General features: G+C 42.6%; 2 protein-coding genes across 4 annotated transcripts in view; both read right to left on the reverse strand.

Annotated features, from left to right (window-relative positions):
- Positions 1-4,607: 4,607 nt before the first annotated feature.
- On the reverse strand, positions 4,608-8,550 carry b3galt8 (beta-1,3-galactosyltransferase 8). Its single transcript, XM_080039873.1, has one exon. It carries the CDS (start codon positions 8,444-8,446, stop codon positions 7,475-7,477), a length of 972 nt encoding a protein of 323 aa, XP_079895999.1. The 5' UTR covers positions 8,447-8,550; the 3' UTR covers positions 4,608-7,474.
- Positions 8,551-9,227: 677 nt separating this feature from the next.
- tncb (tenascin Cb) overlaps positions 9,228-13,821 on the reverse strand; it is a 52,109-nt gene continuing 47,515 nt past the window's right edge. For all 3 annotated transcript variants that reach the window (XM_080045492.1, XM_080045491.1, XM_080045490.1), the window contains one exon: positions 9,228-10,821. In XM_080045492.1, the coding sequence (XP_079901618.1) occupies positions 10,711-10,821 (111 nt within the window). In that variant the 3' untranslated portion in view covers positions 9,228-10,710. The remainder of the gene's footprint in view (positions 10,822-13,821) is intronic.

The raw sequence follows: 13,821 nt of genomic DNA on the forward strand, positions 1-13,821 counted from the left end.
GTCTGTGCGTTCAGCCTGCTGTGGACGCTCTTCACTGTGGACGAGCCTCGCTAAAAGCAAATGCATGTTTTATGGGGTTGTCTTAGGAACCAGCTTCACGAACAGCAAGCGGCACGTCGGTGGATGCAACTCCACCCACCAACCACGAGCGGAGGAGGGCACGCACACAGGCAGACTGCTGGCAAAGTGGATGGCGCTGTCACGAGAACAGTGGTGAAACTGATGGAGTTTTTCACATAGGGATTTGTTTATTTATTCATATTTGTGGATAGAAAAAAAGGCGATCATAAAGCTGTAATATTTATTTACGCAGATGTTATATTTATTTACACGTATGGCTATTTTTTTAACCCCTATTTTTCATACACCTATAGTAACAGCACTGTTTGAGTCCTCACCATAATAATTAGGTAGTAATGCCTCATAATGACTAAATGAGATGAAGTGTTGATCAGCGGTTTGTGCTATTCAGAAGCATCCAGATACAAAACAACACAACACAACACAACACAGAGGTGGGAGTGTTTTGAACAATGTTAGAGCTCTGGCCCCACAGCATCAAACTCCCACTCACTCACTCAGTGTGTGTGTGTGTGTGTGTGTGTGTGTGTGTGTGTGTGTGTGTGTTGGACTGGGGAAATGAATAGACTGGAACAGAAAGCACACAAATAAACAGACAAATGGAGCGTCTGTGTGGAGAATGGGAGAGAGCTCTCTACATGGGGAAATTAGATGAAGAGGACCACAACAATATTGGCTAATTTTGGGCTCTTGTGGGCTATACAGTATGTAAATCACAAAATGCTGCAGACACAGAATATTGTCCACAAACATTGCATAAGAAATACATATTATTCTTTAAGGAAATGGTTGCTACACACTTCTTGTTTGCTTTAATTTTTGGACGATTCTGTTATTCAATCCATCTGTTGTGTAGACCCTTTTCAAAAACTGCAATACTAAACAGAATCAAACTGATAAATCAACACAAAATTATTTGGAAGCACACGCCCCAAACGTAAGACTAGAATGTGCTTGGCAACAAAACTGTGTGGGCCATGCTGCTGTAAACAAGTGAAACAGTAACTTTTCAGGAAGCTTTCTGACTTCAAACAGTGTTCCAGGGATCCAATTTTTCCAGTGAGTAAAGTTTGTTATTTCAGTTATGAGAATATGCCTTGGAAAAATGCCCCTTCTCTGACACACCCAAAGTTACATAGGTTGTGTTGTATCCCCTATTCTCCTCTCTACCTACATAAACACCATCTCCTGTGGTGGAAGAGAAGGAATGACTCTTTTGTAGTATGCAGATGACACATGGCCTTATTAGCCCATTTGACTAACACACTAGCACACTACTTCCTAGGAAATTTCTCTGGAACTGAACACTGACAAGACTGGGGGTAGCTTTGCTGTGGGAGCAGGGTAAAGTTGAACAACACACAGAATTTTTTTTTAAAGCCCTCAGTATCAAATGTCAGCCAGTTGAGCAGGTTGAATTCTTTCAATACCTTAGGCACACTTAACGAACGCTGACTCCGCAGCATTCGAAAAAAAAAAAAGCTCATACAACTTACTTAGCTTACTGGTAACTCCTTGAATCCATACTCGGTTTCAATATCTCGCACTGCCCACACCAAACACAAACCAAATCATGCACGGATAATAGTGTAAATTAGGCCAGCAAGATGATTGGCTCTCCCCAAACCCAACCCAACCCAACCTAAAAAAAACGTTATACCTGATCAGTACTAACCATAACTCTATGTTATGTTTGGTATTTTATCAAGATTTTTAAGTTTAAAATTGATCCAATCACTCTGTGTTATCTGAGAGCTGTCACTTAGTGTAGAGACAATCTCAGAAGATGATCACCAAACTCTACAGCGTGTTTCAACATTTCAAATGTCTATGTTGTTGGTTTAGTCTCAGCCCTCTCATCTTGTGTCCAGGTGCAGCAGGCAGCTTAGTGATCAGCAGAAAAAAAAAGCCCTTAAAATAAACTGAACACTACCTGCTCAGCAATACAGCGGACATAGAGGAACATGGAGCATCAGACAGACAGATATTCTTATAGAAAAACAGAGCTTAAAGGAAAGTCACCACTGAACTCAACATTCACCAGGCGTAATCGTCCTTAGAAAGTGTCTGCTTACACAGCCATAACTGCCTTTTAAGAGCATAATGTCAATAATATATAATATTGTGTTAACAGCGTATTATATCGCCCACTAGAGTGGCCAAAAATGTACTAAATGCTGCTATAAAGTGATAAAAATACATATTCCAGAGTTGTCCAATGGCCCGGGCTTTTGTTAACCTTAAACCTAAAAAAAAAGTGTGTGTATGACCAACTAACTATAAGGCCTTTTAAATGTATTCACAACTCAACATGTGCTCAACGCTCCAGGTAAGTTAGTTTGACATGAGCACAATAGGGTGTGTTGTGTATGCTGACAGGGCTTGGTGCAATTTTTGATAAAGTTCCTATAACAACTGGCACCACTTTTCCTCCCTAAGGCGTAGTTAGTTTTGCTGTTCAACCCAGGGGAAGAGAAACACTTGCATAATGACTGTGCCTTGGTTGGTGCAGTGCTGACGGTTCAGTAGGTGTTGCAGGTTTTTCTGTGTCGCTTGCCTTGTGCTGATGCTGGGCCAAACCGGTGAATCATGAGGCGGCAGCCGTCTATTGCAGAGCCCACTCACTCACTCACTCACTGCCTCTGCTGCATGGAGTCACACAAGCAGGCCGCTCGTTATGCTGTTACATTGTGTGCTCTATGGTTAACCCAGTATTACTGTAATCTGTTGATTTAATATGCAACAGGCAACAAGTCAGCCATTCTGGAGCATACTTGTGGTCAAAATGAGCCTGGCTAATTTAAATTCGCTCAGCCTGTTGCTCTTGACATGATCTAATGGAGCACATTAAAGACCTACTTCACCAGTGGGAATATGAAGGTGTATTGAACTTTGAGAATTTATGTGGTATAAATGTGCATTTTTTTTAAAATCAGTTAATCCTAGCCTGAGAAAAGGCAGAAAGAGTGTTGTATGTTCTCACTGTCTAACCCTGTGACATCACACTATGCGGATACGTTGTTTGAGTTTAAAAGGCTTTGGCCTCGATACTTGGGAAATAAGGCCGATCAAACAATTTGGAAGACGGCATTCAAATTATTATTTTTTTTTTAAAGATATTTTTTGGGCATTTCTTTTTATACTTTATTGATAGTGTAGAGACAGCGTTGAAATGGGGCAGAGAGGGGAGTGACATGCAGAGAACGACCGCGGGCTGGAATCGAACCCGGGTCCGCTGCTGGCCAAGGCCCATGGGGGGGACGCCCTACCAACTGAGCTAAGGGCGCCCCGTTCAAATTTTTCATTAGCAAGAAAACATTATTTTCTGTTTTGCCGACCGAACACGGCAAACGTTTAATTTACCAGTTAGACCCGCAGCTGTTTGCTTAATATGTCAACTTTATTATTGCTCTGATTGGTCATAGTGTTATCCAATTGTGTGCAGTGGTATTTGAAATGCTCGCGTAGGTGCCGCCCCTGGAGTTGGGAATGTACTGTATTTAGATCGTGGCCAGACCCTTTATCGTTCAAGATGTGGGTCTGGATTTCCAGACTAGGTCAAAATCAGTGAATACATGCTCATGATCCGCTACCTGTCTGTGCACTCAAAACAAATCTGGTGTTAATACAAAACCTAGACTCTGTAAATGGGCATTTTGATAGCTACATTGGGCCCCCTATGTTAACATACTAGTTTAGAGAGCCAAGGCTGTGTAATAATACTAGATTTCTTGTCAGGACACACATAGTATGTACAGGTAGCAGATCATGTTGAAATATTCACTGATTTGGACAAATGGGGATTATGTCAACAAGCGTTCTCTAGAATCGCTGACTCCACCAAGAGTAATTTAAACCAGGATTCAAATCAGTCAATCACCACTGTTGCAATACTGGAATTTATGTTCTTCAGTGGAGTATACGGACTAAAGACAGAGGGTGTCTTATTGCTGAGAAGATTCTGAAGATCACTGAGGCAAATGGGCGATTTGTGATATTGGGCTGTAGTATACATAGAAATGATATAAGTATCCACCAGCCTGTTCTGTATTAACTTATCAGTGTCAGTATAGTGCTCCATCCAGGAAGTAACTTTTAAAGAGAAGAAACTGGTTCCTGACTAACTACTCAGAAGGCAATAACAACACCTTTGTATGCGTGTTTGTGTGTGTTTTTAACAAGAAATTCTACATTACATTCAGCTGATAACGCTGCAACCTTACTGAAGTAGAACAGTGAATGGGGCTTTCGCTTCAAACAGAATACGTTCAGTCTGTAGTATTGCTATTTTTACTGAAGGAACCGATTCACACATTAACTTTACCTGCATCTTTTGTTTTCAACCTACTTCTTGCGTTAGCATTGCATTCACGGTTTTATTTTATTCTGGTCCTTATTTTTGCTTTTTAGAATGCCCCAAGTTGAAGAAATGACAGTCACTAAACATGTATGCATATTATACAGCTTATGATGTTGTATACGACCATCATGGGTTTAAATATGTAAAAATGGTGAAAACAAATGTGTTAAATTAATGCACAAGACTTTTTATTTTGTCTGGATGGAATCAGCGTTCATCCCAGTGAACAAAGGGAGCCAAGGCAGCAGCAGGATGGAAAACAGTGATAGAAAATGTCCCATGTCAAAAAAAAAACCCAAATACACTCAATTATACACAAACATTCAGAGTGAATAATAACTCACTGACAAACACTCAAAAAGCAACAGTGTGCATTATGTTCCCCCATATACAAATACATACACATTTCTCACGTATACAATAGATTCAAAATCCAGTGATGAGGTAACAATATATAAAAGGCATTGAGGTGTGAAGTATATCCGCTGGGTCAAACTTAGAAGAGAATAGGTATAAAAATTAAAAAAATACATGAACACTTTTTCAAACTAACTTCTTAAAATCATACAATACAAAACTCTTTCTTATAATATAACTCCATTAAGGCCATAAGTCTATCTAGCATGAGGCACTGTGAAGTGTGAATCAACAGTATATTTACATGTCATCTGCATGCACTTACTGCCACCAGGTGGTTGTCACGTGCAACTACAACACACACATACATAGATACATTCTGTACATAAATATAGGCACAATAACCTGGACAATCATCTCCAGGACATATAGAACAAAGCACAACGCTCTTAATATTACATTGTAGTAGTGTAATAAAGCAAGTCCTTCCACATGTTATCTTTATAGTTCAAAAGAATGTTTGCTCGCTAATGTGGCTCCTTGAGATTGATTATACACTCACAGCTCACCGGGCACTAAGGCTGCATTCCAAATCACACACTCTCTCTTCTGCATACTACATCTGATCATACAAATAATCTTGTTAGCATGCAGTAGGCATACAATTGGGACATACTTTAACTTATTTATTTCATCATAACATTGTGCCTTGATCTTGCCTCTTGTCGCATCCCTGCTTGTTTTCATACAGAGGCTCTGTCAATGTGACGTCACTTCCGGTGCACACTGGATTGTGGGTTATAATCGCATGCTGACTTCAACACTAAAAATCTCAGCCTGATGCAGTAGACATCTGGGTTTTTTCTAAGCATACTAAATCTGACAACAATAATTTGGACATCCTAAATCTTTTTGCTACCATACTAAATAGCAGAATATATTTCTGTAATTTTAGGTTGCCTTTTGACAACAACAAGGGACAACAGATGTAAACTAGCCTCTTAGGCTAACTCTGGCTCACTTACAGTTGACTGTTGATTAGTGTGCAATGTCCCATAAATAAACCAATAAAATAAAATAGAAGGTATGGGGATTGGAACGCAGCTTAACTGAACAATAAGTGCAATAGCAGTACAATTAACATTTTAAATAGTCTTTGGTTTAAACGGCGAGTTCTGAGGATATATAATGACATTTAGCTAATTCTAAGACAGACCTTTAGCTGTGCAAATGATACGACAGTTTCCAGCACTTTGGATAAAGAAAGTATTAGCACCTTGACGTTATGCATACATAAATATGCCGTCTCTTTAAAAGAGCCTACACATTTCAGCATGTCACACACAATAGTTTAAGGCTGCGGCATAAGGTTACTTTCATGACCAATTTCAGCTGAAACACCTCATCTACAGTAGTTGTCCAAACGTAGAAAAAATATCTCCCCAGGGGCCGATATTGTATTCCATATGCATAATGGTCCCTGCGTCCAGCTTCTCAATGGTTTTATGTCTTTTGTAAATGAAATCAACCTTATTTCTACAGTGTTTCAGAAACAAACAGCAAATACAATCATATGGCAGGGCAGAGAGAAGGAGCGCTTCTTTTTTGTCTATCAAGAGGCTCCTTGGTGCAGGGGTGAACTGATAGCAGCAGAACAGTGTGAAAACAAAGGCATTCTTATTGAAGAAAAAAGCTAAACACCCTTTATTAATATCTCTAATGCATAGCAAAACAAGTAAGAAAATACTCACCAACAATCATGTGGTCTTTCATGTTACTATTGGGATTGTCAGCTCAGTATGTATGCAAAGTCCTTTTCATTGTGGATTGACTTGGAAAACTTCTACCACTATTTCCCTGATAGTCATCCAACCATCCTCAACACAAAGATATACCATTTATGACGGCATTATAGAGAGAGAAAAGCAGCAAATTCGCACATTTGAGAAGCTGGAACCGATAGCAAGGGAGCACTGCAATCTAGAACTTTCACCACTAAATGATGCAGAAATACTCCTACACTACACACTGCACCTTTAAAAAGAAGAAGCTGTCTATGTGTCTATTAATGTTTTTACTTTATCCGTGTGTGTATCTGAATGTCATCTGAATGGACATTATAGGCACAGGGAGCGCAGAATGAAAAATAAAAGATTAGAGATGTCTAAAAATATGAAACACGTAAAAATGTTTTGAGTGAAAAGCTCAGTCTCCTGACCATTAACCCAGGAGGTTAGAGGGTTCATTGATCATCATTGACTCAATGGTTTCAGGACTGATACTGAACTTACACTCAACTAGAACTAGTTCATACAGCTAAACCCCTACCCGTAATGCTGTGGCATCTAATGGCTTTGTTTCCTTCACACAATGTTAACTAATGATTTAAAGGTGTAGTCAACCATTCTGGACAGTGCCCTTTAGGAGTTGTGGATCGTGAGGAGAGATATTCCACTGATTTGGATGAAAAGCGATATTGACAACAAGCGTTCTCCAGAATCACTGACTCCACCTTAAAATGCTGCTAACCCCACAACACCTCCACCCTTTTGACCTGATCACCCCCCCCCACCACCCCACACACACACACACACACGTAAAGGTTGCTTGTCTAATGGCTTTGTTTCCTTTAAGTGCTCACACTGGGTATACAAAATAAGAATCAAACCCTGGCCTTCAGCAGCTGCCCTGGCCTTTGGAGAAGTCCTGCCAGACGTGCAGCAGCTGGGACGGCTTAAACCCTGCGTTGACGATGATCAGTCCGGTGAAGGTGCACCTGTCGTACCCCAGCGTCCCTATCTCAAACAGGTTCCTGAGTGTGAGCAGGCTCCGGGCGTACACTGGCTGGACCCCCACCACTCTCAAACACAGGCCCACGTAGACATCTTCCATGGGGATCGCACGCACAAACCTGGACCCCCAAGAGATCCTTTGGGCCAGGTCTGCCGAGAACACGTACCCGGCTCCGGACACATACGGTGGGAATGCGTCCTCGGGGTACTGCTCCTCAGAAACGTACCATTTGCTTCTGATGTCCCTCCTGGGCCTGCCGTCTCTTATCACCGAGCCCGTGATGAAGCCCTGTCTTGGGGAACCCCTCAGCCGTCTTACAAGGTGGAAGACGTTCACAAAGATGTCCGCGTCCACTTTCATGGCATAGGTGGCATTGGGGCAGTGGGTCGCCAACCAGTGCATCATCATCATGGTCTTGATGGTCAGGTTCTGGTAACTGTCCTGGAAGTCCATCTGAACTATGTCTGCATTAGTCCTACTCTCCTCCTCCAACTTGTCCTGGATGGTGGACTCCAGCTGTCCCCTCTCAGGTAGTCCCACATAGAACAGAGTGAGGGTGTCCTGACTCGGGGCACCCCATGTTTTCCTAATTGCCTGCCTCGCTTCAGCCTCTTGGGGGGCGACTGGAACCATAAACACCAAAAAGGGCTGTCTGTCGTTGCATTTGTTGGGCTGGTTGAGAATATACTGGTATGTGTCTGGCGATATGATCCTGTATTCCTCCGCGGGAAGGGGACTAGGCTGTGGCGGATGTTTACTCAGTGTTAACTTTCCCAGTAAGACCTGAGCAGACAGCACGAGCACAGCTGAAACGGTGAGTAACTTCACTAACCTCGATGAATAAGTTATCCTCATCGCCTCGAAGTGTCCCGTTCACTCTAGTCTTTGGATAAATGACCGAAATAGAACGGTAAAATCTGGGTAAAGTCACACGGCATTTGAGTCCAGACGGCAGCTGCCACTCGAACCAGGAAATGTTTATGTGCCCAACACAAACATCATGGCGAGGGGCGTGATCATGGGCGTGATAGCCAGGGGATAGGTTTACCTGGCGACGCATGATGTCACGACAGCCTCACTCGTTGTGATTGGAGGATTTTATTGTCCATTTGGAAAAAAAGGTGAATTTTGTAAGAAATAAAGACTAAGATGAAAAGGAAAATGTGTCAGTTTCACATTAAAGCCAAGCATCTCGCCCATCATTTCAATGTTTTAGAATCGAATTTATCCAAATGATTTATAATGAGAAATGTTCATGTACAGATAGTAGGCTATGTCACAAGAACTTCTGAAATAAATGTAGCCTAATATGTATAATCTGATCTATTTTCTGTGCATCTGTAAGGCCTATAGCCTAACTAAGTGAGAATAAAGAATGTTTTTATTTTATCCTCCAAAAATAAATCACCACATCCAGTTTAATGATAATGATATTCCATTAATGGGTGTAGGGTGAAGTTGAATATATTTTCACTCGTTGTAAAGAGTGCTCACTTATAAGTCGAATAATTTAACTGTGAGATGGGACAGAGACTCCAGAGAAAGGTTAGACAGTGGACCAGTGAGTTGAGCTTATGATCAGCTTTCATTTATCAACCGACACTGAAGAATGAAGCGCCCCCTTCATTTTAAACAAACTGTTTTATTGTAATACAGTTTACAGAGAAACACCTGTTGTTCACCCAGTTATAAACAAACGAAACAATAAAAACAAACTTAACTTACACAGGTATTCTTTAGAAGGTCAGTGGTTTAGTATGCTGCTCTGTAGCAGGCGGGGAGGGGGCTTGGGAGGGGAGAAACAGGAACTCTAGTTCTCTAGTTTTGGCCTGGTCGGACACTATTGTCCTCAACAATAAGCATAGACACCTTTCTATGTCAAATGGAATTAAATTGGAATTGGCCTTTTTTCACAATTTTTTTTGAACATCAACATCTTTTGTGTTAAAACAACACATAACATTCTCTTGTTCCACATATACGTACTGTATTCACATTTAGCAAAGAAAGAAAATAAAACAAATGTAAAATCACCGCATTTCATTATATACTGAATAACAGGTCCTGCCTCGGATTCATAAGAGAAACAAAACAAATTGAAACACGTCAGCTTCTCTTTAGCCTTTTTTTTTTAAAAACACAATACTGTGGCTGTATAGCATGGTGCCTTCAGGGGCTCAAGTTAATGAATGGAAACATTGCCATCCACGTGGACATGGGATGCGGCAGGTTTAAATACTTTTTTTGCAAACTTTTTTTTTCCTCTTCTCTCTTTTCATTTCCATCTCTCTCACATCAGATGTTGGCGTGTGTTTGAATGAGGGGGAACCTGGGGAAGGATAAAGTGACACCGAGACCACTTAAAGTCGCACAGAGACAAACGAATGGCCAGTTCGATGGACATATCTGAGAAGTGCCATCCTTGGGGACGTCCCCTTTTTTCAAACGTTTAAATCAGATGCGTACATGTACAGCATTGTACCAGGAATAGAATTGATATGACAAACCAGTTGATTTATCACTGTAGTGTCGGGTTTTTATTTTTAGCAAAGAGGCCCTGAACCTAAACAAGACCACATTTTAGCGTACAATAAGCAGCCTCTCATGTCTGTCACACCCTCCAAACGTGGCTTGGATGTAAAACAGGGGAACTGTATTAATAACTGTACACAACATATTGCCACAAGCTGCACACTTGCCTCCCCACAAATGCTTGCAACACAAGAAAATGGAAGGGGGCAGAATCATCGGGTGAGATGGAGTTTTTTTTTTGTTGCTCTCTTTGGTGCGTGAGTAGAATCTGTGTGGGCTTTGATTTAAGTCCAGTTTGTTAACATGCACATCGATTTCCGCACTGGCAGCATTTTTTTCCACAACTGTATCACAGGGGTGGGAGGGGGGGGGGGGCTTATGAAGGTGTGTTGTTGTTGTTGTTGTTTTCTTTTTGCGTGGAGGCAGCGGGGCTCTTGGCAGTGGCTTTGGTCACTGCAGGATGTGTGGATGTGGGAGTGGAGGTGGTACTATGGAGAGTCCAGATCAGAGTGGTAGCAGTGTTTGCTGTTCTTGGTGCTGTTGTTGGTGGTGGGTGGGGGGGTCATGGTGGTGGTGGTAGGGGTTGTCTATGAGCGTTTCCTCCTCCCCTCCAGGTTCCTGAAGTTGGACGGCCTGATCTTCATCTCGGCGAACTCGATGGAGTGCTCGTGGCCTTTCCAGTGGAACCAGTTCACGCCCTGTAGAAGAGGAGAAGGTGGACAAACATGGTTTTAGTCTAAATGGGAATACAGTGGAGATAATCAGCCAGAGTTTCACAAATATGTGCAAATCAAAGCAACCCAGCACTTCAAAAGTCACCTATTATGCAATTTTTTTTTTCCACATTAGTATGTGTCTCCAGTGTGACTAGAGACTCCTAAAGTATGAGAAAAAAAAACAACAACCCTCTCTCGTTTTCTCTTCTTCTGCCTTTCAGAAAACATGTGTTCAAAATTCAGGGCCAATCAGAGCAGACCAGGGATTTTTGGAAGGCAGGGCGTAAAGAGACAGGCTCTAAAACGGAGTGTTTCAGACAGTAAAGAGGAGATTCTTCTTCAAATATTTTTTCCAGTTAACCCTCGTAATGTACTCCCGACAGACTTACACCCATGGTCCTCTGGGGTCATATTGACCCTAGTCTCGCAAAGCCAGACCAAACTACAGCACGTAGTATGGTCTGGAAGCACTCTGTTTAAAGCCGTCTATTCGGGTGGGGAAACCGGGGGAAACTGGACTAGCCTGTTTGTATTTGTTTAAACCAATCACAATCATCTAGGGCGGGGCTAACCCCGGGAAGCAGCAGCGGTGTCCTGCAAAATAGTGCCGGGGGGGGACTTATTTTGATGGAACGTCTTCACGTCCAGAGACTGTCAGAGAAATGGCTAAACCCGCAAACGCCACACAAAAACTATTAAAGACAAAAGGAATATACAGTATCTCACAAAAGTGAGTACACCCCTCACATTTCTTCACATTTTTCTTTATATCTTTCCATGGGACAACATTGAATAAATGACACTTTGATACAATGTAAAGTAGTCAGTGTACAGCTTGTATAACAGTGTAAATTTACTGTCCCCTCAAAATAACTCGACACACAGCCATTCATGTCTAAACTGCTGGCAACAAAAGTGAGTACACCCCTTAGAAAAAATTTACAAATTGGGCCCAAAGTGTAAATATTTTGTGTGGCCACCATTATTTTCCAGCACTGCCTTAACCCTCTTGGGCATGTAGTTCACTAGAGCTTCACAGGTTGCAACTGGAACCCTCTTCCACCCATTTATGACAGCATCACAGAGCTGGTGGATATTAAAGACCTTGCGCTCCTCCACCTTCTGTTTGAGGATGCCCCAAAGATGCTCAATAGGGTTTAGGTCTGGAGACAGGCTTGGCCAGGCCATAACCTTTACCCTCAGCTTTTTTAGCAAGCCTCTGGTCGTCTTGGAGGTGTGTTTGGGGTCGTTATCATGTTGCAATACCACCCTGCGGCCCAGTTTACGAAGGTTGAGTGCACGTGGTCAGCGTCGTACACAGAGGTTGGCTTTGGAAAATAGGCCTATGAATACTGCCAGCATTGCTGAAGGGCTTGAAGGGGTGGGGGGTCAACCTGTCAGTGCTCAGACCATACGCCACACTCTGCATCATACTGGTCTGCATGGCTGTCATCCCAGAAGGAAGCCTATTCTAAAGATGATGCACAAGAAACCCCACAAAAAGTTTGCTGAAGACAAACAGACTACGGACATGGATTACTGCAACCATGTCCTGTGGTCTGATGAGACCAAAATACATTTATTTGGTTCAGATGGTGTTAAGAGTGTGGAGCGGCAACCAGGTGAGGAGTACAAAGACAAGTGTGTCTTGCCTAGAGTCAAGCATGGTGGTTTGAGTGTCATGGTCTGGGGCTGCATGAGTGCTGCCAGCACTGGGGATCTACAGTTCATTGAATTCTAACATGTACTGTGACATACTGAAGCAGAGCATGATCCCCTCCCTTCATAAACTGGGCCGCAGGGCAGTACTGCAACATGATAACGACCCTAAACACCCCTCCGAACGACCACTGGCTTGCTAAAGAAGCTGAGGGTAAAGGTTATGGACTGGCCAAGCATGTCTCCAGTCTTAAACCCTATTGAGCATCTTTGGGGCATCCTCAAACGGGAGATGGAGGAGCGCAAGGACTCTAATATCCACCAGCTCCTTGATGTCGTCATGAATGGGTAGAAGAGGGTTCCAGTTGCAACCTGTGAAGCTCTAGTGAACTACATGCCCAAGAGGGTTAAGGCAGTGCTAGAAAATAATGATGGCAAAACAAAATATTGACACTTTGGGCCCAATTTGGACATTTTTTCTTAGGGGTGTACTCACTTTTGTTGCCAACAGTTGAGACATTAATGGCTGTGTGCCGAGTTATTTTGAGGGGACAGTAAATTTACACTGTTATACAAGCTGTACACTGACTACTTAACATTGTATCAAAGTGTCATTTATTCAGTGTTGTCGCATGGAAAGATATAATGAAATATTTGAAGAAATGTTAGGGGTGTACTCACTTTTGTGAGATACTGTACATAGTGTGTTGCTTTCTAACCAGCATGTCAAGACACCATACACTTTAGCCCCCGAGGAGCTCACGGGATAACTTAACCGGAGTTAACTAGCCACGTAGTGTTATCTCTGGTAACATTATCATCGGCGGTTGAGAGGACGGCTACGGCGGTCGAGTAGAATTTTTAGCATTCGAGAACTTATGTCACCACCTCCTATCGCTGTAGTCAGAGCCGTAGTCCGTCTGTTTACAGGCAGAACAGGGTTTTGACGTTGTGAGCGCTACACCAACTGCAGCAAGTAGCCGTAAGAGTTGCTAGGTGATAGTGGAAGCCGTTGGAATCTTTCCCCGTCGCTAAAACACCGCTGCTTAGTCCCTCACCAAAGAAAGGGAACGGCGGATCTTAATCTAGCTGGTTATAAGGTCCGGTGCTCAATTCAAACCCCCACGCTTCATTTTCCAGAGTTTATGAGGGTATTTCTGCCCGGGGGTAGTTGTACAATGAAGTTGGACAGCTAGGCTAGGCTAAGCTAGGCTGCGTCCCGGACCGCCGCCGCCAATATTATTATCCCGAAGTATAGCCACACTTTATTTCTGTCTACAGTAATGTGACTTCTCACACCCTGTGTGTGTGTGTGTGTGTGTG

The sequence above is a fragment of the Ammodytes marinus genome (genome assembly GCF_949987685.1).
Source record: "Ammodytes marinus genome assembly, chromosome: 2".
Taxonomy (NCBI): Eukaryota; Metazoa; Chordata; class Actinopteri; order Uranoscopiformes; family Ammodytidae; genus Ammodytes; species Ammodytes marinus.

What these genes read in the sequence shown, in the direction of transcription:
- b3galt8 (XM_080039873.1), bottom strand. Translation starts at nt 8,446, where the DNA reads ATGAGGATAACTTATTCATCGAGGTTAGTGAAGTTACTCACCGTTTCA.